A 24197-nucleotide genomic window follows, 5' to 3' on the forward strand; every position below is an offset into this window, starting at 1 on the left:
TCACCACTGTTGAGGTTCTTATGATAAGTGTTCAAGTCTAAAAGCTTAAGCAAAAACTCCATATCATTAAAATTGTTTGATGCAGTTTGTTTATTTATTTTTTTTCAGATGTGTCACGAACCCTGAAAAATGTCCTAAAAGTAAACTCAGGCAATGAGTTGTATATTTAAAATACTCTCTCACTACAAGTAATCAATTCAGCAATAACCTAGTGTGTGCAGTGAAATATCTTTGCAAATGCAGAGTAAAAAATTGATTAAAAGCTTTGAAAGGGACAAGAGTCCAACTATAGCAAACACCAACCTCTATGATGGTGGCATAATTTATTGACCAATAAAAAAATCAACAACTGAACCTCTTTTAATTCTCAAAAAGATCTTCTGCAGATGTCTGACAGAAATATGGTCAGACTGGTTAGTAATGAGTGAAGCTAGTGCTGCTGTTTGTGGAGCTGTATAATCCTCCTCTGCTGGGATCTTCAGAAATGTACTATCTCCTTTGAATTCAGATGATTTCATCTGAGGCTGTGGCTGAAGTCAGTTAGTTCTTGTGTTTCTTTTTTCTTCAGTAATTCTGCTTGTTAACAGCAGGTGTTCATCATTAATGCTCAATCAGCACTTAATTGATTACTTAATTACATTGTTAACTTTAACTCTGCCTCAGTGTTACTTTAACACTATCTGGAGGGGGACCATATGTACTCTGAGCAGTGTTGATTTAACACTGGGGATTTTACTGTGTAGTCTGCATTTCTGTAAGATCTTTATTTCAGCAACAATTGTGATTTGAAACATAAATATTGCGTTGTTTAATATTGTATTAACTAACTGTTACAAGCACTAAATTGAAGGCTCATACTGATGTGTTTTTGTGATTAAACCCAAATTCTCTCATTAGATATTACAACAATCATATGAAAAGAAAATAAGTCTTAAATGACTAGCTGTTACATGTTTGAGTTTAGATTTTTGTAATAAGATTTTTTGAAAAATTACACCATACTAAAATAGCATCAAAGTGAAAAAAAAAACTAACAGCATGCAGAATTTCAATTAGAATTTGAATGTAAGTACACAGAAATAATATACATTGCAAATAAACTAAATTCATATGACCAATATTAAGTTTCAAAAGCAAGGTTTTTCAAACAGTAGATACAGTTGAGGTCAAAAGTCTGCAAAATGATCATTTTTTTTACCAAAATAAGAGGGATTACACAAAATGCATGTTATTGTTTATTAAGTACTGACCTGAATTAGATATTTCACATACAAGATGTTTTCATATAGTCCACAAGAGAAAAAAATAGTTGAATTTATAAAAATGACCCCGTTCAAAAGTTTACATCCCCATTATTCATAATACTGTGTTGTTATCTGAATGATCCACAGCTGTGTTTTATTGTTTAGTGATAGTTGTTCATGAGTCCCTTGTTTGTCCTGAACAATTAAACTGCCTGCTGTTCTTCAGAAAAATCCTTCAGCTCCAACAAATTCTTTGATTTTTTAGCATTTTTCAACAATGACTGTATGATTTTGAGATCTTTTCACACTGAGGACAATTGAGGGACTCATATGCAACTATTACAGAAGGTTCAATCACTCACTAATGCTTCAGAAACCATGCATTTTGTATGATCCCTCTTATTTTGGTAAAATAATTAACATTTTGCAGATTCTGAAAGGGGGTGTAAACTTTTGACCTTAACTGTAGGTATATAAGAAGATTATGATAGCAATAGATTCAATTCAAACTCAGACCCATGAACTAAATGGGAGCCATTTTTTTCAATTCTTCTGAACATTACCCAATCCTGATACACATGCAATCAGCAGACAAAGCAGCACTCCCACAATCCTTTCCTCATTTTGAGCCCTTTTCCTTTTTGGTTGTTGTGGGGAAGGTGGTCGATTAGTTCATACAGCGTGAAGATGCAGAAGGAAATCTCATCATAAGCCGTTTTTGCGCCGTTCTCAAAAAGGCAGGCAAAGACAGGGACCACTGAGTCATCAGCAGACGTCAGCTCAACATAGGCCAAGTCGGAATATGCACTAGGGCCTTCATATATAATCCAAGGTCCTGACCAGCTGTCCCGGTCTCGAGGCAGTAGACTGAGGTAAACACCCATATCACGACGAGCTTTCGAGCAGGTGGGGTGAGTATATACCACCCATGTTGGTGGGAGGAAGTTCTGTGGAGACCTCAGAGCTGGAGACATGCCGTCTGCAAATGGGGTGTAGATGGACCTCAACCGTCTCAGAAAGTGTTGGGATTGCCCGAGCTGGTACAACGGGGCTGGAAATCCAATCACACTGCCATGACACCCATTCTTTGGCTCCACTAGTTTATGCACCAGCTGGCCATCGTGAAAAGCTGCCCCGTTATCAAAGCTAACAGCCTGCACCCGATAACCTGATACACTCCGGGCATTGCAGTACAGAATGTTGACTCCATTTTCCTCATCTACTGACACCATCTGACACTCCACACTCTCTGGCGTGGACAACGCTTCTCCAAAATGCCACACTTTTCCATGCGTGTCACTATAAAAGCAAAACGAGTGTGCTGAAGTCTTGCACTTCCTGCCAAAGCAATTTCTGCAGTCAATATGGTAGGCATAAGCAGGGATTATTAGCCTTCCAGATTTTAATTGGGTTCCGTGACCTGGACCCACAGCAAAAGTGGCCCACTCTGCAATAAAGAAACACACAATGGTTTAGAAATGAGTTTAAAATCTGTGACATACATATATACAGGTATGTGCCAAAAAATTAGAATATCGAGGGAAAGTCCATTTATTTCAATAATTTGTTTCAAATTAAAAAATTCAAGTATTTCACAAAATTAGAATATTTCATTCTGACCAATCAAGTACAGTTATTCCATGGCTATTAAACCAGGTACTGGTAGTTTTGGCTTTGTGTGCAGGTGCCAAATCCTGCTGGAAAATATAATCATCATCTCCAAAAAGCTTGTCTGCAGCAGGAAGCACGAAGTGCTCTAAAATTTCCTGGTAGACAGCTGTGTTGACTGTGGACTTGATAAAAGACAATGGACCCACAGCAGCAGATGACATGCTCCCCAAACCATCACTGACTGTGGAAACTGCACACTGGACTTTAAGCAGCTTGACTTTTGTGCCTCTCCGGTCTTCCTCCAGACTCTGGGACCTTGATTTCCAAATGAAATGCAAAATTTGCTTTCATCTGAAAATAGAACTTGGGACCACTGGGCAACAGGCCAGTACTTTTTCTCCTCAGCCCAGCACAGACGCTTCTGATTTTTGGTTTAGGAGTGGCTTGACGCATGGAATTCCACAGCTGTAGCCGCTGTCACGCAGACGTCTGTATGTGGTGGTTCTTGATGCACTGACACCAGTCTCAGTCCACTCCTTATGAAGCTCCCCCAGATTTCTGAACCGCCCTTGCTTGACAATCCTCTCAAGGCTATGGTCATCCCTGTCACTTGTGCACCTTTTCCGGCCACATTTTCTCCTTCCTCTTAACGCTCTGTTAATACCAGAGGTGGGACTTTCAAGTCACAAGCAAGTCTCCCAAGTCATAAATCTCAAGTCATCAAAGAGTTAAATTTAGGCTACGTTTACATTAATCCGGATACATTTGAAAACGGAGTTTTAATTTTAAAACGCTCTCCGTCCACACTAGCGTTTCCAAGCGTTTTCCAAAAGTTTCTCATCCACACTGAAACGTAGGAAAACATCAAATTCGCCTTACTGCGCATGCGTAAAGCCTCCAAAATTATACAGACGTAATAAGTTTTCACGCAATTCTTCTGGCGGGATAATTTACGGAAATATCTCATTATCCACTGACCCGTCTATATCACGCTCATTCATATTTTATCTGAAAAGCAGTTGTCATCATGTTTTGCAGGACAGCAACTGTGAGTAAATTTTCCGTCATCATTTTAGGACTGTAATTTGAAGAGTGTACAAGGTAAATCTCTTTAGCAGCAGTGTGTGAATAGCACAGGCACAATTACTGGTGTAAACATAAATATCTATTGGTACAATATGCGTCACATGACTATAAATATGCGTCATCATTTTCAAAAGCCTCCGTTTTCACAGTCCACACTACAACGTGAAAACGGCGTTTTCTAATTTATCCACTTTGGCCGGAGTTTTTAGAAATAATTGTTTTCTGTGATAAAAACGGGGTTTTCGTGTAAATGAGAGGCCAAAACGCAGGGAAATATCTGCGTTTTCCCTTCGTGTAAACGGGGCCTTAATGGGATAATTGACTAATTAAGTGCTGATTGAGCATTAGTGATGAACACCTGCTGTTAACAATCAGCATCACTGAGGAAAAGAGAAACAGGAGAACTACATCTGACCAAAGCCACAGCCTTTAGATGGAATCAGCTGAAAAATAAAAACCACACACAAACAATGCCACCATAATAGTGGTCAAGGTTTGCTTTAGTTAGTCTCTTGACGCTTTTGCTAGGTCAAAACAAATTGCTTTTAAGCAATTGTTATATTGTTTGACAGCATGCATTTGTGCTCTGCTGAATCAAATATTTTTATAATAAATTTTTTCATGCTTTTTTTGTTTGTAACTCATGATGAGTGAACATCATGAAGTGGTTTTTGGTTTATTGACCTATGTTTAGCCATTACTGAACTGCTATTTAAAAATTTTTACTGAACAACTGCCACCATTATGGTTTAAAAAAAAAAAAACTTGACAGATCAGGCTTTTAGACATGAACACTTGTCATATGATCCTCAACAGTGGTGACAATAATTACTCATACTGCAGTGCATGATGTGAGGTTTTAATAGGAAATGTTGTTACCCAACATGCATTGCAACATGAAGTGTTTTGTTGATTGTGACCATTATTGAGATTCATATGCTGGTTCTTGATGTTTGCGTGTGCCCGAAGACTGTGGGGATAATTTTTCTTTTATATGCATTGCATAGTATGTAAATTTATATATAACAAAACTAACTCAGCATGCTGTATTAAAGAGTTAATTATAAATACTGTAAATATGTATATTAAATGATATTACTCATTTAGATTGTTTCCCATATAGCTCAAGACTATTTCATCAGACAAACACAACTAACATATTTTCACAAAGTGGTGATATTACTGCTTCACAACACCACATGCATTGTGACATGCAGTGTTGCAAGAGTCCAACCAAATGCAACACTGATCTTCATGATGGTGGCTTCATTTTAACCAATAAAACATCGACATCTGATCCTCTGTAATTCTCAATAACAGCAGGTGTTCATTACTAACTCTCAATCATCATTTAATTAGTCAATAATCTCATTAAATTTAACTCTTTGATGACTTGGGTTTAATGACTTGGGAGACTTGCTTGTGACTTGAAAGTCCCACCTCTGGTTAATACACTTCGATACTGCGCTCTATGAGCATCCAGCTTCTTTTGCAATTGCCTTTTGAGACTTTACCTCCTTATGGAGGGTATCAATGATGGTTTTCTGCACAACTGTCAAGTCAGCAGTCTTCCCCATGATTCTGAAGCCCACTAAGCCAGACTGAGACCATTTAAAGGCTGAGGAAACCTTTGCAGGTGTTTTGCGTTAATTAGCTGACTAGACTGGGACACAGGGACACTTTGTCATGATATTCTAATTTTGTGAAATACTGGATTTTTTTTTTTTTTTTTAATCTTTAATCCATAATCATTGAAATTGAAACAAATAAAGGCTTGGAATATTTCACTTTGTGTGTAGTGAACTAATATAACATACAAGTTTCACTTTTTCAAACAAATTATTGAAATAAATGGATATCTGCAGTCTGTAACAGGCTGCTCAAACAAACAGCTGTTTTACTGTTCACACTCTCAGCAAGAAACATTTCACCCAAAATTAAAATTTTGCATGAAACAAACCACTATGAGCAGTGATTTATTGAATTTACCCAACCAGATACCCAGCAAACTTTTTTTTATTCTAAGAATGTCCTGCGAACATTATGTTATGTTCTGGTAGTGTTTTTAGCGGCAAGTTTTATTTTAGTTCCCAGAATATTTTCCTAAAAGGTAGGATAACCTTCTGTAAAAACATTCTACAGATGTTTATTGATAACATTGTTAGAACAGTATCCTCTAACATTCTAATAAAGATTTAATCGAGAAGCTTCCCATTGGACATTGGATGTGGACTCTAATGTTGCTCAGATGTCAAATTATGGTTGAAAGTAAAAACAAAACCTTTGTTTGATGAAGCTCCAGCATCATCAAATATATCCAAAAACAGCATTACCAGCTTCACTTATTATAAACCAGATTGACTTTATTTCTGTCATACATTCACAAAAGGGTTTATTGAGATTAACAGAGATTTCGATGTTGATGTCTGTTTGAAAATAATAGTCTGGTTTAATGTCACCATTATGGTGAGACGCGTTTGGGTTATTTGACTCTTGAATTAATTTTTTCCCTCTAACTAGCAGCAAGAAAAACAGTGGTTACATTGTAGTCTAATGGTTCAGATATCATTGTGTAGTTGTCTGACTTTATCTAATCTGGTTTATGGTGTTATTTGCAAATCATTTATTACAGGAACACGATTGTTATACAGATTGTTATACAGTTATATATTTTGTTTGTCACACAAACATCTAGAATCAGTGTATGCATCTCAACAATGGTGACATATTTCATGCTGCAATGTATTCTAGATGCATCATGCAAAACTCATCCAGGGCTCCCAAAATGCATTGCGGCATGAAGCATGTCACCATTGTTGAGATTCATACACTGATTCTTGATGTGTGTGTGTGTGTCTGAACATTCAATTGATAAAAGTAATTTGTGAACAATGTGAGTTAAAAATTAGGATACTGGATAGGCTAGGGAATTTGGATATTTCAGCTAATGTAATCACTGCATGAAGATGTCTTTGACAGTAATAAACATAATCTAAATGAATTTATTCTTGTTGCTTTTGCCATAACAATCATAGTTAAAGCACCTAATAAAAAACATTGAACCAAAAGCCAAATTACCCAACTAAAGCAAACGCTTCTCACCATGATGGTTATATCAAACCAGACTTAATCTCAATAAAAATTTGTGTAGATGTATGAAAGAAATAAAGACAGTCAGGTTCATAATAAGTGAAGGTAATGCAGTTTTTGCAGATATTTGATGACGCTGGAGCTTGATCTATCAGACTTCCCCTTTAACAGTGTTGGGGAAAGTTACTTTAAAAGTAATGCATTACAATATTGAGTTAATCCCTAAAAATGTAACTAATTACGTTACTTTTTATGGAAAGTAATGTGTTACGTTAGTTTTGCGTTACTTTTTAAATCTGGGTAGGGCTTGCTTGTTTGTTTTTAATATAAAAAGTTCTATTTTTGGCAAATGTAAATTTGGATATTTGTATTATTTAACATATTTAATTATTGCAGGTTTGCGTTGGAGTTCACTGTTTTTATTCATTTTGAAGAACACTGTATCTGTTTTTTTAGTGAGTGAGATGAATTAATGCATGTTCACATTTATTCTAGAACTAAAGTAACATCTTACTCACAATTTCTCTCAACATGGGGACAGGAGAGCTTTTAATCAATAAATGGGGAAAAGTAACTGGCGTTACTTATTTAAAAAAGTAACTCAGATATTTTCTTGTCAATTAAAAAGTAATGCTTTACTTTAGTTACTTGGAAAAAGTAATATTATTACGTAAGTTGCGTTACTTGTAATGCCTTACCCCCAACACTGACCTTTAATGGTGTCCCCAATGAGCGTCCTGGTAAGGTCTGTAACGGAGCTCCAGGTGTCCCCCTGGTCACTGCTGGAAACGTAGCAAAGACGTGTCACGTTCTTTCCTGTAATTAACTGGTAAGACTCAGAGGTGTGACCCAGAACAGCAATGAAAAACAAAAAGACTGTGCCAGTAAACTCATCATAAACGGGGCAGGGGTTCATTGAGCGATAGCCCTCCAGTCGAGCTGTACTCAACACCTCCATGTCTTTCCACTGAGGAAGAAACAAAAATAATGTTCATGACAGATCCTTTTTTTTTAATCGGGAAAAAATTATACAGGTTTATTAGTTATAATAGTGTTAACATATGTTAAAAACAATCTTACTTCCACATAGTTTTTATAAAAAGTGCCTTTGCGAATGACCAGCAGATGTGCTTGTGAGTCTGCCGGAGTCAGTCTCTCCTCACAGAAGGCCAAGAAACAGCTGGAACGAGGAATGTAGATCAAAGCTGGCACACGGTATGTAACTCCGCTCGGCTCCTTGTGGAAAAGCACGGATCGTGCAGGGAAGTATTGAGACCCCATAGCTCCACATAACTAAAAAACAGTTCAAGTCAGTAGCCTTCATCAGTTATCATTTTTAAAACCAATGGGCATCTGTACATGCAACATAAAAAAAAAAAAAAAAAAAAAAACTCTAGCAGCAGGTTCACTGTAAAATCCAATAGTTAGATACCTTACTTAGATATAGTTAGTTATCCTTACTTAGTTGCTATACTTACTAGGTTTTATTAAGTTACAGCTACTTTCAAGGCAAGTAAAACTAAATACTTACTGCTTTGAGTACTGCTTATTTAAAATATTTAAGGAGCCACAAAGGTAACAATTCAATTTTGTTTATTTTTATTAATTGTAACAATAACCATTGCATTTGCTATTTTGTTGTCTACTGACACAAGACAGCAAATTAAATTGGCAAATAATTACAACAACAGTAAAACTAAGCAATTGCATAATTTATTCATGCCGCAATGCACTCTGGGAGTCAGTGAGTAGCAATAAGTCAAGAGTAAACCTAAAGTGAACATTCAAGTCCCCCCTACAGCATACTATTTCTATTTCACTTTACTTAGTTTTTTTAAGGCAATCGGTTTCCTCACTTTTTCTACCTAAAGTCAACATTTTACATTTTGCAGTGTTTAAAGCTTAAACTTCTGTCTCTTTCTCACATAGCTTTATCAGATATTTTCAGACCGGTTGCATAAAACTGTTTAAGACTGGTCTTACAAGTTAGTCATCTAATTTTTTTCTTTAAGACGGGTCTTTACTTTGTAAGCCAGTTGCATAAAATCTTAGACTGGTCTTATTTAAGACCAAAAAGTTAGACTGATTACCCCATGGCTAACTTTTCCTTACAATCTATGTTGCCATGGAAACCAACTGTCAGCTGTGACAGATTTTTAAACAGCGTAGACTTTTAGGATTTATACTATTAACTTTATCCGTTATTGTGGACCAAGCCTTGTGTTTTTTCATTGTTTGTAATCGCTAAATTTGTTCATTAAAATCGATTTTGCAGCATTGTATTCCTCCAATATGCAAATATTTTCAACAAAGGAAAACTGCAATGAGCGCCCACTGTCGGTCATTTTATTTAAGCTGTTCAGCGTCTTACTTTTCCCACAATGCAGTGCAAATTAGACTATCTTACTAGAGACAACCATGTACTTATTTTATGCAACAGTCTTTCCCCACTGACTTTAGTTATTCTTAGACACAGTCTTAAGATAATGGCTATGTTTATGCAACCGGCCCCAGGAATACAGAATACAAATATTATAGATTACATCTACAACAACTTTATGGTGCTTAATAGGTCTTTTTTTCTTTGTGCTTGACTAGTGGTTACTAGGGATGTAACGGTATCAAAACTTCACGGTACGGTAATTATTGAATCGTTTACAGGAAAAACAAAACTAATGAAGAGACTCGAAAAATTACTGGATTTAGTCCTTTTTCCTGAGTAAACGATGAGCGCCGCCATTACGAATTCTAACGTCAGATTGAATGCTTTTCTGTTCCGGTTTCCATAGGAACCCATTAAAATAGCTTCCATCTGTTTTTAATGTATACTAACGTCCGCTGCTTCGTGTCATCTACACACTCATTAAAGTGAGGCACTGACAAATGACGGTCATTGCGACATTGCCAAGTGATGGCGCTATGGAGCCATGTGCTTTTTAAAAACATTTTAATAGGTTTAACATTAGTTTATTAGCTCGGAATATACCCTAATTTGACTAGAAACAATGCGGACCGGAAATGCAAAGCATTCTTTCAGTTAAGAGTCGGACTTACTTCCGTGTTCAGGAAAAACGTCTATAGCGACAACAGGCCGCAAAGGATGATGGCCACGCCTGGGCTGATGGGAATTGTAGTTCCCGCTACCTCCCGTTCACTCCATTCGCCTGAGCAAACTTTTCTCAGAAGACCTATCGTTTTATCGAGTCATGCGACCATGGTATCGAAAAAATTTGCTATTGCGGTACGACGGTATTTACAATACCGTTACATCCCTAGTGGTTACATTTGCTTTTATGATGTGGAAAAAAAGTAGCATGGACATTCTGCTGAATATCTCCTGAATAATTATATATATATAATTACTTTTTAGGTACTTTAACCAACAAAAGTAAAATCTTCCAACTTTCAAGGAAGTGAAGTTACTGAATTTCTTAGGTGCAGACACACAAAATACACGCATAGAGTGTAACATTTGGTCAGAGTCAGTGTGGACTATTGTGTTAAAAGAAAGACAGTTGCACAGTGCAACAGAAAGCCTAGTTCACGTCAGCATTTTTACAAAAAGGCTTCTGGCTTTTAACACAACCAACTGCTGAAAAGCACAACCTACCGAGCTTTGTAATGGTTCTTTCTTCACAATAGTTTTTTCATCACAACCATAGTTAGTATTAAATAATAACATAAACAACATTCAGCAGGACAAATTTAGTTGTGTCATTAATATTGCTGTGATAATTCCAATGTTCACTATGAATCATTATTATGATGAAAAAAAAAACACATCTGCAAAATCTAGTTTCCTAGTTTCCTAGTGTGACCAAGTATAAGCAATTTCACAGCCTTTGCTTTTTGGTAGCCTTTTAAAACACATTTTCATAAAAACATTCAAAAGAACATAAAACCATTTAGCTAAAAGAAATTAATAATCACCTACAAGGTACTCACAGCAAACAGGCAGGACACACTAGTGCAGCGTAATGAGAGGAGTGTTAGATACGCGGATGTGTGACAGCAAGAGGTTGCAAGTGTGTGAAAGTGTATGTGTTAGTCTGTGACTTGTATAGCACAGACTTGTCTATTATCCATTCAGTGCCATGCTCGTCGTTTGTGCATTGACCTAAGTGGGCTTGACTTGTCAAATCATTGCAGACAGAATGATAAATTATTATTATTTGTTGGAGATGAGGTTGGTTGGCTACAGGGATGCCTAAAGACACATTAACAAGCAATACAGTTGCGTTAATTTATTGAAATTTAACCTATCTATGATTTAAAAATAGGACCAAAACATTTTTTATGTGTTGTTTCTTGTTTGTTGTGAGTTCCATATACTATTATTATGTCTCATAATTATTATAATTATGTTTGTGGGTCAATCCTAACACGTTTTTATAGAATTCACCAAAAATAGTAAATATATTTACTATTTTTGGTGAATTCTATAGTATCAGTGTCAGAACCAGTAATAAATTCAGGGCATCTTCCATCTTTTTTTTTTTTTTTTTTTGACATTGAAAGCAAAAAAGGAGGTATAAAATGGGTAAACAACTTGAATATTGAAAGATTAACTTGTGCCGCCATCAATTCTTTCTTAGTTCTGTTCAACAGATTAATAGCCACTCATTGCTAATATGGTGTTTTATGTGCTCCACAAACTGAAATTACAAAAAAGAAGTCACAGAACACAGGCACACAGTGTGATAAGTATTTTTATTTTTTATTTATTTATTTTTTTTGTCATGTTTGCCTTTTTTATTAGGACAGGACAGTGCATACTGACAGGAAATTAAGTGGGAGAGTGAGAGGAGGACAAGATTGGGAACACCAGGGGCCTCATTTATAAACCGTGCATACGCTCACATTTGATCATAGAGTGTGAGTAAGCTTACATCCACGCCAAAGCTCATATTTGTAAAAACTGGCTTTGATGTGGAAAAGTGCTTAGCATCAGGTCAGGGTCCGAGCAGACGTACACACTTTCTCTTGTCTGTAGGATTTTGAAAATGTAAGCTGTTCTTGCAGCTCGCTGTTCTAAATTAAAGGAATTAGATGACAATTGCGATCTTATATATATGAATTGACACATTCATAACTCATTCACCAACACAATGACTTGCCACCACCTACTGGCAGTCATGATCCATGTACCATTTCTTATGCCCATTTATATGCATTTATACTCTACAAGGGAGCGCTGAAGTTCTCAGACTAATTGCCATGTGGTTAAACACGCAGACGACACATTTCTCCTCACCCTGCTCTCAAGCTCGAAGTACTAGCCATGTGCTTCGTGAGTTTGTCGCGTGGTGCGATGGACCGGGGCCGCAATGAAAATAGAGATTGCAGATGGTAAGGGCAACTGGTGATTTAGAAATAAAATGCTCCCACGCTGAAACCTGCGTATACTCACCACACGAGGGCCCACCGAGCAGAGGAGCGCAAATGTCGCAAGCCAAAAATATGAAGCGCTTCACGGATTTGCGTGTCATCCTTTCGCAGGGGCCATGCTAATCTTCTCTGTATCGATCCAATTTTAGTATATGTGGCGCCGTGGCGAGCACAAGACTGCTGGTCCGCTCGAGGTATCTGTACCCCTCGGGTCCCTGCGAGCTCTCGCCAAGGTGGTAGGGCCCAGCGAGCCAAAGCTGCAGTCAGTTAAGGAAACGAACGGCACTTGGATCATTCTACCGAGGGGAGCTGTCTGTTGATTTGTCTTGACCATCTGACACAATGCATCCTATTATTTTAGCAGAAGAACTTTCAAACAAATGCAATGCCAGTCACTGGCTGGCCTTACGGCTTTTGGACTTTTCGACCGGCGGGCAGCAAAGGGTCAGGATAAGCGGACTCTGACCGGGCGCACGCCATGTATCTCTTGGCATCTCCACAAGGTGGTGTACTGTCACCAATTCTCTTCTTAATTTTTACAAGGGAGCGTTGAAGTGCTCAGGCTAATTGCATTGTGGTTATAAGCGCAGAAGACACACTTCTCCTCGCCCTGCTCTCAAGCTCGGAGTATGACGACAGCCATGTGCTTCGTGAGTTTGTCGCGTGGTGTGGTGGAGCTGGGCCGCAATGAAATATCTCTAAAACGCTTTGAGATGGTGAGGGTGTCTGGCGATTTAGAACAAAAACGCTCCCACGCTGAAACCTGCGTATACTCACCACACGAGGGCCCACCGAGCAGAGGAGCGTAAATGTCGCAAGCCAAAAATATGGAGCGCTTCACGGATTTGCGTGTCATCCTTTCGCAGGGGCCATGCTAATCTTCTCTGTATCGATCCAATTTTAGCATATGTGCCGCCGTGGCGAGCACAAGACTGCTGGTCCGCTCGAGGTATCTGTACACCTCGGGTTCCTGCGAGCTCTCGCCAAGGTGGTAGGGCCCAGCGAGCCAAGGCTGCAGTCAGTTAAGGAAACGAACGGCACTTGGATCATTCTACCGAGGGGAGCTGTCTGTTGATTTGTCTTGACCATCTGACACAATGCATCCTATTATTTTAGCAGAAGAACTTTCAAACAAATGCAGTGCCAGTCACGGGCTGGCCTTACGGCTTTTGGACTTTTCGACCGGCGGGCAGCAAAGGGTCAGGATAAGCGGACTCTGACCGGGCGCACGCCATGCATCTCTTGGCATCTCCACAAGGTGGCGTACTGTCACCGATTCTCTTCTTAATTTCTATAAGGGAGCATTGAAGTGCTCAGGCTAATTGCATTGTGGTTATAAGCGCAGAAGACACACTTTTCCTCGCCCTGCTCTCAAGCTCGGAGTATGACGACAGCCATGTGCTTCGTGAGTTTGTCGCGTGGTGTGATGGAGCTGGGCCGCTATGAAATATCTCTAAAACGCTTTGAGATGGTGAGGGTATCTGGCGATTTAGAACAAAAACGCTCCCACGCTGAAACCTGCGTATACTTACCACCGAGGGCCCACCGAGCAGAGGAGCGCAAATGTCGCAAGCCAAAAATATGGAGCGCTTCACTCATTTGCGTGTCATCCTTTCGCAGGGGCCATGCTAATCTTCTCTGTATCGATCCAATTTTAGTACATGTGCCGCCGTGGCGAGCACAAGACTGCTGGTCCGCTCGAGGTATCTGTACCCCTCGGGTTCCTGCGAGCTCTCGCCAAGGTGGTAGGGCCCAGCGAGCCAAGGCTGCAGTCAGTTAAGGAAACGAACGGCACTTGGATCATTCTACCGAGGGGAGCTGTCTGTTAATTTGTCTTGACCATCTGACACAATGCATCCTATTATTTTAGCAGAAGAACTTTCAAACAAATGCAGTGCCAGTCACGGGCTGGCCTTACGGCTTTTGGACTTTTTGACCAGCGGGCAGCAAAGGGTCAGGATAAGCGGACTCTGACCGGGTGCACGCCATGCATCTCTTGGCATCTCCACAAGGTGGCGTACTGTCACCGATTCTCTTCTTAATTTCTATAAGGGAGCGTTGAAGTGCTCAGGCTAATTGCCATGTGTTTATAAGCGCAGAAGACACACTTCTCCTCGCCCTGCTCTCAAGCTAGGAGTATGACGACAGCCATGTGCTTCGTGAGTTTGTCGCGTGGTGTGATGGAGCTGGGCCGCAATGAAATATCTCTAAAACGCTTTGAGATGGTGAGGGTGTCTGGCGATTTAGAACAAAAACGCTCCCACGCTGAAACCTGCGTATACTCACCACCATGGGCCCACCGAGCAGAGGAGCGTAAATGTCGCAAGCCAAAAATATGGAGCGCTTCACGGATTTGCGTGTCATCCTTTCGCAGGGGCCATGCTAATCTTCTCTGTATCGATCCAATTTTAGTATATGTGCCGCCGTGGCGAGCACAAGACTGCTGGTCCGCTCGAGGTATCTGTACCCCTCGGGTTCCTGCGAGCTCTCGCCAAGGTGGTGGGGCCCAGCGAGCCAAGGCTGCAGTCAGATAAGGAAACGAACGGCACTTGGATCATTCTACCGAGGGGAGCTGTCTGTTGATTTGTCTTGACCATCTGACACAATGCATCCTATTATTTTAGCAGAAGAACTTTCAAACAAATGCAATGCCAGTCACGGGCTGGCCTTGGCTTTTGGACTTTTCGACCGGCGGGCATCAAAGGGTCAGGATAAGCGGACTCTGACCGGGCGCACGCCATGCATCTCTTGGCATCTCCACAAGGTGGCGTACTGTCACCGATTCTCTTCTTAATTTCTATAAGGGAGCGTTGAAGTGCTCAGGCTAATTGCATTGTGGTTATAAGCGCAGAAGACACACTTCTCCTCGCCCTGCTCTCAAGCTCGGAGTATGACGACAGCCACGTGCTTCGTGAGTTTGTCGCGTGGTGTGATGGAGCTGGGCCGCTATGAAATATCTCTAAAACGCTTTGAGATGGTGAGGGTGTCTGGCGATTTAGAACAAAAACGCTCCCACGCTGAAACCTGCGTATACTTACCACACGAGGGCCCACCGAGCAGAGGAGCGCAATTGTCGCAAGCCAAAAATATGGAGCGCTTCACGGATTTGCGTGTCATCCTTTCGCAGGGGCCATGCTAATCTTCTCTGTATCGATCCAATTTTAGCATATGTGCCGCCGTGGCGAGCACAAGACTGCTGGTCCGCTCGAGGTATCTGTACCCCTCGGGTTCCTGCGAGCTCTCGCCAAGGTGGTAGGGCCCAGCGAGCCAAGGCTGCAGTCAGTTAAGGAAACGAACGGCACTTGGATCATTCTACCGAGGGGAGCTGTCTGTTGATTTGTCTTGACCATCTGACACAATGCATCCTATTATTTTAGCAGAAGAACTTTCAAACAAATGCAGTGCCAGTCACGGGCTGGCCTTACGGCTTTTGGACTTTTCGACCGGCGGGCAGCAAAGGGTCAGGATAAGCGGACTCTGACCGGGCGCACGCCATGCATCTCTTGGCATCTCCACAAGGTGGCGTACTGTCACCGATTCTCTTCTTAATTTCTATAAGGGAGCATTGAAGTGCTCAGGCTAATTGCATTGTGGTTATAAGCGCAGAAGACACACTTTTACTCGCCCTGCTCTCAAGCTCGGAGTATGACGACAGCCATGTGCTTCGTGAGTTTGTCGCGTGGTGTGATGGAGCTGGGCCGCTATGAAATATCTCTAAAACGCTTTGAGATGGTGAGGGTGTCTGGCGATTTAGAACAAAAACGCTCCCACGCTGAAACCTGCGTATACTTACCACCGAGGGCCCACCGAGCAGAGGAGCGCAAATGTCGCAAGCCAAAAATATAGAGCGCTTCACTCATTTGCGTGTCATCCTTTCGCAGGGGCCATGCTAATCTTCTCTGTATCGATCCAATTTTAGTACATGTGCCGCCGTGGCGAGCACAAGACTGCTGGTCCGCTCGAGGTATCTGTACCCCTCGGGTTCCTGCGAGCTCTCGCCAAGGTGGTAGGGCCCAGCGAGCCAAGGCTGCAGTCAGTTAAGGAAACGAACGGCACTTGGATCATTCTACCGAGGGGAGCTGTCTGTTGATTTGTCTTGACCATCTGACACAATGCATCCTATTATTTTAGCAGAAGAACTTTCAAACAAATGCAGTGCCAGTCACGGGCTGGCCTTACGGCTTTTGGACTTTTTGACCAGCGGGCAGCAAAGGGTCAGGATAAGCGGACTCTGACCGGGTGCACGCCATGCATCTCTTGGCATCTCCACAAGGTGGCGTACTGTCACCGATTCTCTTCTTAATTTCTATAAGGGAGCGTTGAAGTGCTCAGGCTAATTGCCATGTGTTTATAAGCGCAGAAGACACACTTCTCCTCGCCCTGCTCTCAAGCTAGGAGTATGACGACAGCCATGTGCTTCGTGAGTTTGTCGCGTGGTGTGATGGAGCTGGGCCGCAATGAAATATCTCTAAAACGCTTTGAGATGGTGAGGGTGTGTGGCGATTTAGAACAAAAACGCTCCCACGCTGAAACCTGCGTATACTTACCACACGAGGGCCCACCGAGCAGAGGAGCGCAATTGTCGCAAGCCAAAAATATGGAGCGCTTCACGGATTTGCGTGTCATCCTTTCGCAGGGGCCATGCTAATCTTCTCTGTATCGATCCAATTTTAGCATATGTGCCGCCGTGGCGAGCACAAGACTGCTGGCCCGCTCGAGGTATCTGTACCCCTCGGGTCCCTGCGAGCTCTCGCCAAGGTGGTAGGGCCCAGCGAGCCAAAGCTGCAGTCAGTTAAGGAAACGAACGGCACTTGAATCATTCTACCGAGGGGAGCTGTCTGTTGATTTGTCTTGACCATCTGACACAATGCATCTTATTATTTTAGCAGAAGAACTTTCAAACAAATGCAATGCCAGTCACGGGCTGGCCTTACGGCTTTTGGACTTTTTGACCGGCGGGCAGCAAAGGATCAGGATAAGCGGACTCTGACCGGGCGCACGCCATGCATCTCTTGGCATCTCCACAAGGTGGCGTACTGTCACCGATTCTCTTCTTAATTTCTATAAGGGAGCGTTGAAGTGCTCAGGCTAATTGCATTGTGGTTATAAGCGCAGAAGACACACTTCTCCTCGCCCTGCTCTCAAGCTCGGAGTATGACGACAGCCATGTGCTTCGTGAGTTTGTCGCGTGGTGTGATGGAGCTGGGCCGCAATGAAATATCTCTAAAACGCTTTGAGATAGTGAGGGTGTCTGGCGATTTAGAACAAAAACGCTCCCACGCTGAAACCTGCGTATACTTACCACACGAGGGCCCACCGAGCAGAGGAGCGCAATTGTCGCAAGCCAAAAATATGGAGCGCTTCACGGATTTGCGTGTCATCCTTTCGCAGGGGCCATGCTAATCTTCTCTGTATCGATCCAATTTTAGTATATGTGCCGCCGTGGCGAGCACAAGACTGCTGGTTCGCTCGAGGTATCTGTACCCCTCGGGTCCCTGCGAGCTCTCGCCAAGGTGGTAGGGCCCAGCGAGCCAAAGCTGCATTCAGTTAAGGAAACGAACGGCACTTGGATCATTCTACCGAGGGGAGCTGTCTGTTGATTTGTCTTGACCATCTGACACAATGCATCCTATTATTTTAGCAGAAGAACTTTCAAACAAATGTAATGCCAGTCACGGGCTGGCCTTGGCTTTTGGACTTTTCGACCGGCGGGCATCAAAGGGTCAGGATAAGCAGACTCTGACCGGGCGCACGCCATGCATCTCTTGGCATCTCCACAAGGTGGCGTACTGTCACCGATTCTCTTCTTAATTTCTATAAGGGAGCGTTGAAGTGCTCAGGCTAATTGCATTGTGGTTATAAGCGCAGAAGACACACTTCTCCTCGCCCTGCTCTCAAGCTCGGAGTATGACGACAGCCATGTGCTTCGTGAGTTTGTCGCGTGGTGTGATGGAGCTGGGCCGCTATGAAATATCTCTAAAACGCTTTGAGATGGTGAGGGTGTCTGGCGATTTAGAACAAAAACGCTCCCACGCTGAAACCTGCGTATACTTACCACACGAGGGTCCACCGAGCAGAGGAGCGCAAATGTCGCAAGCCAAAAATATGGAGCGCTTCACGGATTTGCGTGTCATCCTTTCGCAGGGGCCATGCTAATCTTCTCTGTATCGATCCAATTTTAGTATATGTGCCGCCGTGGCGAGCACAAGACTGCTGGCCCGCTCGAGGTATCTGTACCCCTCGGGTCCCTGCGAGCTCTCGCCAAGGTGGTAGGGCCCAGCGAGCCAAAGCTGCAGTCAGTTAAGGAAACGAACGGCACTTGGATCATTCTACCGAGGGGAGCTGTCTGTTGATTTGTCTTGACCATCTGAGACAATGCATCTTATTATTTTAGCAGAAGAACTTTCAAACAAATGCAATGCCAGTCACGGGCTGGCCTTACGGCTTTTGGACTTTTCGACCGGCGGGCATCAAAGGGTCAGGATAAGCGGACTCTGACCGGGCGCACGCCATGCATCTCTTGGCATCTCCACAAGGTGGCGTACTGTCACCGATTCTCTTCTTAATTTCTATAAGGGAGCGTTGAAGTGCTCAGGCTAATTGCATTGTGGTTATAAGCGCAGAAGACACACTTCTCCTCGCCCTGCTCTCAAGCTCGGAGTATGACGACAGCCATGTGCTTCGTGAGTTTGTCGCGTGGTGTGATGGAGCTGGGCCGCTATGAAATATCTCTAAAACGCTTTGAGATGGTGAGGGTGTCTGGCGATTTAGAACAAAAACGCTCCCACGCTGAAACCTGCGTATACTTACCACACGAGGGTCCACCGAGCAGAGGAGCGCAAATGTCGCAAGCCAAAAATATGGAGCGCTTCACGGATTTGCGTGTCATCCTTTCGCAGGGGCCATGCTAATCTTCTCTGTATCGATCCAATTTTAGTATATGTGCCGCCGTGGCGAGCACAAGACTGCTGGCCCGCTCGAGGTATCTGTACCCCTCGGGTCCCTGCGAGCTCTCGCCAAGGTGGTAGGGCCCAGCGAGCCAAAGCTGCAGTCAGTTAAGGAAACGAACGGCACTTGGATCATTCTACCGAGGGGAGCTGTCTGTTGATTTGTCTTGACCATCTGACACAATGCATCTTATTATTTTAGCAGAAGAACTTTCAAACAAATGCAATGCCAGTCACGGGCTGGCCTTGGCTTTTGGACTTTTCGACCGGCGGGCATCAAAGGGTCAGGATAAGCGGACTCTGACCGGGCGCACGCCATGCATCTCTTGGCATCTCCACAAGGTGGCATACTGTCACCGATTCTCTTCTTAATTTCTATAAGGGAGCGTTGAAGTGCTCAGGCTAATTGCATTGTGGTTATAAGCGCAGAAGACACACTTCTCCTCGCCCTGCTCTCAAGCTCGGAGTATGACGACAGCCATGTGCTTCGTGAGTTTGTCGCGTGGTGTGATGGAGCTGGGCCGCTATGAAATATCTCTAAAACGCTTTGAGATGGTGAGGGTGTCTGGCGATTTAGAACAAAAACGCTCCCACGCTGAAACCTGCGTATACTTACCACACGAGGGTCCACCGAGCAGAGGAGCGCAAATGTCGCAAGCCAAAAATATGGAGCGCTTCACGGATTTGCGTGTCATCCTTTCGCAGGGGCCATGCTAATCTTCTCTGTATCGATCCAATTTTAGTATATGTGCCGCCGTGGCGAGCACAAGATTGCTGGTCCGCTCGAGGTATCTTTACCCCTCGGGTCCCTGCGAGCTCTCGCCAAGGTGGTAGGGCCCAGCGAGCCAAAGCTGCAGTCAGTTAAGGAAACGAACGGCACTTGGATCATTCTACCGAGGGGAGCTGTCTGTTGATTTGTCTTGACCATCTGACACAATGCATCCTATTATTTTAGCAGAAGAACTTTCAAACAAATGCAATGCCAGTCACGGGCTGGCCTTGGCTTTTGGACTTTTCGACCGGCGGGCAGCAAAGGGTCAGGATAAGCGGACTCTGACCGGGCGCACGCCATGCATCTCTTGGCATCTCCACAAGGTGGCGTACTGTCACCGATTCTCTTCTTAATTTCTATAAGGGAGCGTTGAAGTGCTCAGGCTAATTGCATTGTGGTTATAAGCGCAGAAGACACACTTCTCCTCGCCCTGCTCTCAAGCTCGGAGTATGACGACAGCCATGTGCTTCGTGAGTTTGTCGCGTGGTGTGATGGAGCTGGGCCGCTATGAAATATCTCTAAAACGCTTTGAGATGGTGAGGGTGTCTGGCGATTTAGAACAAAAACGCTCCCACACTGAAACCTGCGTATACTTACCACACGAGGGTCCACCGAGCAGAGGAGCGCAAATGTCGCAAGCCAAAAATATGGAGCGCTTCACGGATTTGCGTGTCATCCTTTCGCAGGGGCCATGCTAATCTTCTCTGTATCGATCCAATTTTAGTATATGTGCCGCCGTGGCGAGCACAAGACTGCTGGCCCGCTCGAGGTATCTGTACCCCTCGGGTCCCTGCGAGCTCTCGCCAAGGTGGTAGGGCCCAGCGAGCCAAAGCTGCAGTCAGTTAAGGAAACGAACGGCACTTGGATCATTCTACCGAGGGGAGCTGTCTGTTGATTTGTCTTGACCATCTGACACAATGCATTTTATTATTTTAGCAGAAGAACTTTCAAACAAATGCAATGCCAGTCACGGGCTGGCCTTACGGCTTTTGGACTTTTTGACCGGCGGGCAGCAAAGGATCAGGATAAGCGGACTCTGACCGGGCGCACGCCATGCATCTCTTGGCATCTCCACAAGGTGGCGTACTGTCACCGATTCTCTTCTTAATTTCTATAAGGGAGCGTTGAAGTGCTCAGGCTAATTGCATTGTGGTTATAAGCGCAGCAGACACACTTCTCCTCGCCCTGCTCTCAAGCTCGGAGTATGACGACAGCCATGTGCTTCGTGAGTTTGTCGCGTGGTGTGATGGAGCTGGGCCGCAATGAAATATCTCTAAAACGCTTTGAGATGGTGAGGGTGTCTGGCGATTTAGAACAAAAACGCTCCCACGCTGAAACCTGCGTATACTCACCACACGAGGGCCCACCGAGCAGAGGAGCGTAAATGTCGCAAGCCAAAAATATGGAGCGCTTCACGGATTTGCGTGTCATCCTTTCGCAGGGGCCATGCTAATCTTCTCTGTATCGATCCAATTTTAGTATATGTGCCGCCGTGGCGAGCACAATACTGCTGGTCCGCTCGAGGTATCTGTACCCCTCGGGTTCCTGCGAGCTCTCGCCAAGGTGGTAGGGCCCAGCGAGCCAAGGCTGCAGTCAGATAAGGAAACGAACGGCACTTGGATCATTCTACCGAGGGGAGCTGTCTGTTGATTTGTCTTGACCATCTGACACAATGCATCCTATTATTTTAGCAGAAGAACTTTCAAACAAATGCAGTGCCAGTCACGGGCTGGCCTTACGGCTTTTGGACTTTTCGACCGGCGGGCAGCAAAGGGTCAGGATAAGCGGACTCTGACCGGGTGCACGCCATGCATCTCTTGGCATCTCCACAAGGTGGCGTACTGTCACCGATTCTCTTCTTAATTTCTATAAGGGAGCGTTGAAGTGCTCAGGCTAATTGCCATGTGTTTATAAGCGCAGAAGACACACTTCTCCTCGCCCTGCTCTCAAGCTAGGAGTATGACGACAGCCATGTGCTTCGTGAGTTTGTCGCGTGGTGTGATGGAGCTGGGCTGCTATGAAATATCTCTAAAACGCTTTGAGATGGTGAGGGTGTGTGGCGATTTAGAACAAAAACGCTCCCACGCTGAAACCTGCGTATACTTACCACACGAGGGCCCACCGAGCAGAGGAGCGCAATTGTCGCAAGCCAAAAATATGGAGCGCTTCACGGATTTGCGTGTCATCCTTTCGCAGGGGCCATGCTATTCTTCTCTGTATCGATCCAATTTTAGTATATGTGCCGCCGTGGCGAGCACAAGACTGCTGGTCCGCTCGAGGTATCTGTACCCCTCGGGTTCCTGCGAGCTCTCGCCAAGGTGGTAGGGCCCAGCGAGCCAAGGCTGCAGTCAGATAAGGAAACGAACGGCACTTGGATCATTCTACCGAGGGGAGCTGTCTGTTGATTTGTCTTGACCATCTGACACAATGCATCCTATTATTTTAGCAGAAGAACTTTCAAACAAATGCAGTGCCAGTCACGGGCTGGCCTTACGGCTTTTGGACTTTTCGACCGGCGGGCAGCAAAGGGTCAGGATAAGCGGACTCTGACCGGGTGCACGCCATGCATCTCTTGGCATCTCCACAAGGTGGCGTACTGTCACCGATTCTCTTCTTAATTTCTATAAGGGAGCGTTGAAGTGCTAAGGCTAATTGCCATGTGTTTATAAGCGCAGAAGACACACTTCTCCTCGCCCTGCTCTCAAGCTAGGAGTATGACGACAGCCATGTGCTTCGTGAGTTTGTTGCGTGGTGTGATGGAGCTGGGCCGCTATGAAATATCTCTAAAACGCTTTGAGATGGTGAGGGTGTCTGGCGATTTAGAACAAAAACGCTCCCACGCTGAAACCTGCGTATACTTACCACACGAGGGTCCACCGAGCAGAGGAGCGCAAATGTCGCAAGCCAAAAATATGTAGCGCTTCACGGATTTGCGTGTCATCCTTTCGCAGGGGCCATGCTAATCTTCTCTGTATCGATCCAATTTTAGTATATGTGCCGCCGTGGCAAGCACAAGACTGCTGGCCCGCTCGAGGTATCTGTACCCCTCGGGTCCCTGCGAGCTCTCGCCAAGGTGGTAGGGCCCAGCGAGCCAAAGCTGCAGTCAGTTAAGGAAACGAACGGCACTTGGATCATTCTACCGAGGGGAGCTGTCTGTTGATTTGTCTTGACCATCTGACACAATGCATCTTATTATTTTAGCAGAAGAACTTTCAAACAAATGCAATGCCAGTCACGGGCTGGCCTTACGGCTTTTGGACTTTTTGACCGGCGGGCAGCAAAGGATCAGGATAAGCGGACTCTGACCGGGCGCACGCCATGCATCTCTTGGCATCTCCACAAGGTGGCGTACTGTCACCGATTCTCTTCTTAATTTCTATAAGGGAGCGTTGAAGTGCTCAGGCTAATTGCATTGTGGTTATAAGCGCAGAAGACACACTTCTCCTCGCCCTGCTCTCAAGCTCGGAGTATGACGACAGCCATGTGCTTCGTGAGTTTGTCGCGTGGTGTGATGGAGCTGGGCCGCAATGAAATATCTCTAAAACGCTTTGAGATGGTGAGGGTGTCTGGCGATTTAGAACAAAAACGCTCCCACGCTGAAACCTGCGTATACTCACCACCATGGGCCCACCGAGCAGAGGAGCGTAAATGTCGCAAGCCAAAAATATGGAGCGCTTCACGGATTTGCGTGTCATCCTTTCGCAGGGGCCATGCTAATCTTCTCTGTATCGATCCAATTTTAGTATATGTGCCGCCGTGGCGAGCACAAGACTGCTGGTCCGCTCGAGGTATCTGTACCCCTCGGGTTCCTGCGAGCTCTCGCCAAGGTGGTGGGGCCCAGCGAGCCAAGGCTGCAGTCAGATAAGGAAACGAACGGCACTTGGATCATTCTACCGAGGGGAGCTGTCTGTTGATTTGTCTTGACCATCTGACACAATGCATCCTATTATTTTAGCAGAAGAACTTTCAAACAAATGCAATGCCAGTCACGGGCTGGCCTTGGCTTTTGGACTTTTCGACCGGCGGGCATCAAAGGGTCAGGATAAGCGGACTCTGACC

General features: G+C 44.0%; 1 protein-coding gene and 16 non-coding genes across 17 annotated transcripts; all 17 read right to left on the reverse strand.

Annotated features, from left to right (window-relative positions):
• Positions 1–1028: 1028 nt before the first annotated feature.
• On the reverse strand, positions 1029–8312 carry neu4 (sialidase 4). The gene is made up of 3 exons (XM_073818219.1): positions 8112–8312; positions 7743–7998; positions 1029–2691 (listed from the first exon to the last, which is right to left on the reverse strand). Exons 1-3 carry the CDS (start codon positions 8310–8312, stop codon positions 1829–1831), a joined length of 1320 nt encoding a protein of 439 aa, XP_073674320.1. The 3' UTR covers positions 1029–1828.
• Positions 8313–12485: 4173 nt separating this feature from the next.
• Positions 12486–12592, reverse strand: LOC141285520 (U6 spliceosomal RNA). Its single transcript, XR_012338649.1, has one exon. It is a non-coding gene; the product is annotated as a U6 spliceosomal RNA (small nuclear RNA).
• Positions 12593–13240: 648 nt separating this feature from the next.
• Positions 13241–13347, reverse strand: LOC141285751 (U6 spliceosomal RNA). The gene has a single exon (XR_012338876.1). It is a non-coding gene; the product is annotated as a U6 spliceosomal RNA (small nuclear RNA).
• Positions 13348–13994: 647 nt separating this feature from the next.
• LOC141286095 (U6 spliceosomal RNA) lies at positions 13995–14101 on the reverse strand. Its single transcript, XR_012339219.1, has one exon. It is a non-coding gene; the product is annotated as a U6 spliceosomal RNA (small nuclear RNA).
• Positions 14102–14748: 647 nt separating this feature from the next.
• LOC141285791 (U6 spliceosomal RNA) lies at positions 14749–14855 on the reverse strand. The gene has a single exon (XR_012338915.1). It is a non-coding gene; the product is annotated as a U6 spliceosomal RNA (small nuclear RNA).
• A 646-nt stretch (positions 14856–15501) lies between these two features.
• Positions 15502–15608, reverse strand: LOC141285752 (U6 spliceosomal RNA). The gene has a single exon (XR_012338877.1). It is a non-coding gene; the product is annotated as a U6 spliceosomal RNA (small nuclear RNA).
• A 647-nt stretch (positions 15609–16255) lies between these two features.
• LOC141285508 (U6 spliceosomal RNA) lies at positions 16256–16362 on the reverse strand. Its single transcript, XR_012338637.1, has one exon. It is a non-coding gene; the product is annotated as a U6 spliceosomal RNA (small nuclear RNA).
• A 648-nt stretch (positions 16363–17010) lies between these two features.
• LOC141285753 (U6 spliceosomal RNA) lies at positions 17011–17117 on the reverse strand. Its single transcript, XR_012338878.1, has one exon. It is a non-coding gene; the product is annotated as a U6 spliceosomal RNA (small nuclear RNA).
• Positions 17118–17765: 648 nt separating this feature from the next.
• On the reverse strand, positions 17766–17872 carry LOC141285792 (U6 spliceosomal RNA). The gene has a single exon (XR_012338916.1). It is a non-coding gene; the product is annotated as a U6 spliceosomal RNA (small nuclear RNA).
• A 646-nt stretch (positions 17873–18518) lies between these two features.
• Positions 18519–18625, reverse strand: LOC141285793 (U6 spliceosomal RNA). The gene has a single exon (XR_012338917.1). It is a non-coding gene; the product is annotated as a U6 spliceosomal RNA (small nuclear RNA).
• Positions 18626–19273: 648 nt separating this feature from the next.
• LOC141285794 (U6 spliceosomal RNA) lies at positions 19274–19380 on the reverse strand. Its single transcript, XR_012338918.1, has one exon. It is a non-coding gene; the product is annotated as a U6 spliceosomal RNA (small nuclear RNA).
• A 646-nt stretch (positions 19381–20026) lies between these two features.
• LOC141285795 (U6 spliceosomal RNA) lies at positions 20027–20133 on the reverse strand. The gene has a single exon (XR_012338920.1). It is a non-coding gene; the product is annotated as a U6 spliceosomal RNA (small nuclear RNA).
• A 646-nt stretch (positions 20134–20779) lies between these two features.
• Positions 20780–20886, reverse strand: LOC141285796 (U6 spliceosomal RNA). The gene has a single exon (XR_012338921.1). It is a non-coding gene; the product is annotated as a U6 spliceosomal RNA (small nuclear RNA).
• A 648-nt stretch (positions 20887–21534) lies between these two features.
• Positions 21535–21641, reverse strand: LOC141285798 (U6 spliceosomal RNA). The gene has a single exon (XR_012338923.1). It is a non-coding gene; the product is annotated as a U6 spliceosomal RNA (small nuclear RNA).
• Positions 21642–22289: 648 nt separating this feature from the next.
• On the reverse strand, positions 22290–22396 carry LOC141285521 (U6 spliceosomal RNA). The gene has a single exon (XR_012338650.1). It is a non-coding gene; the product is annotated as a U6 spliceosomal RNA (small nuclear RNA).
• Positions 22397–23044: 648 nt separating this feature from the next.
• LOC141286061 (U6 spliceosomal RNA) lies at positions 23045–23151 on the reverse strand. Its single transcript, XR_012339185.1, has one exon. It is a non-coding gene; the product is annotated as a U6 spliceosomal RNA (small nuclear RNA).
• A 647-nt stretch (positions 23152–23798) lies between these two features.
• LOC141285799 (U6 spliceosomal RNA) lies at positions 23799–23905 on the reverse strand. Its single transcript, XR_012338924.1, has one exon. It is a non-coding gene; the product is annotated as a U6 spliceosomal RNA (small nuclear RNA).
• Between the last annotated feature and the right edge of the window lie 292 nt (positions 23906–24197).

This window comes from Garra rufa, chromosome 14 (assembly GCF_049309525.1).
Source record: "Garra rufa chromosome 14, GarRuf1.0, whole genome shotgun sequence".
Lineage (NCBI taxonomy): Eukaryota > Metazoa > Chordata > Actinopteri > Cypriniformes > Cyprinidae > Garra > Garra rufa.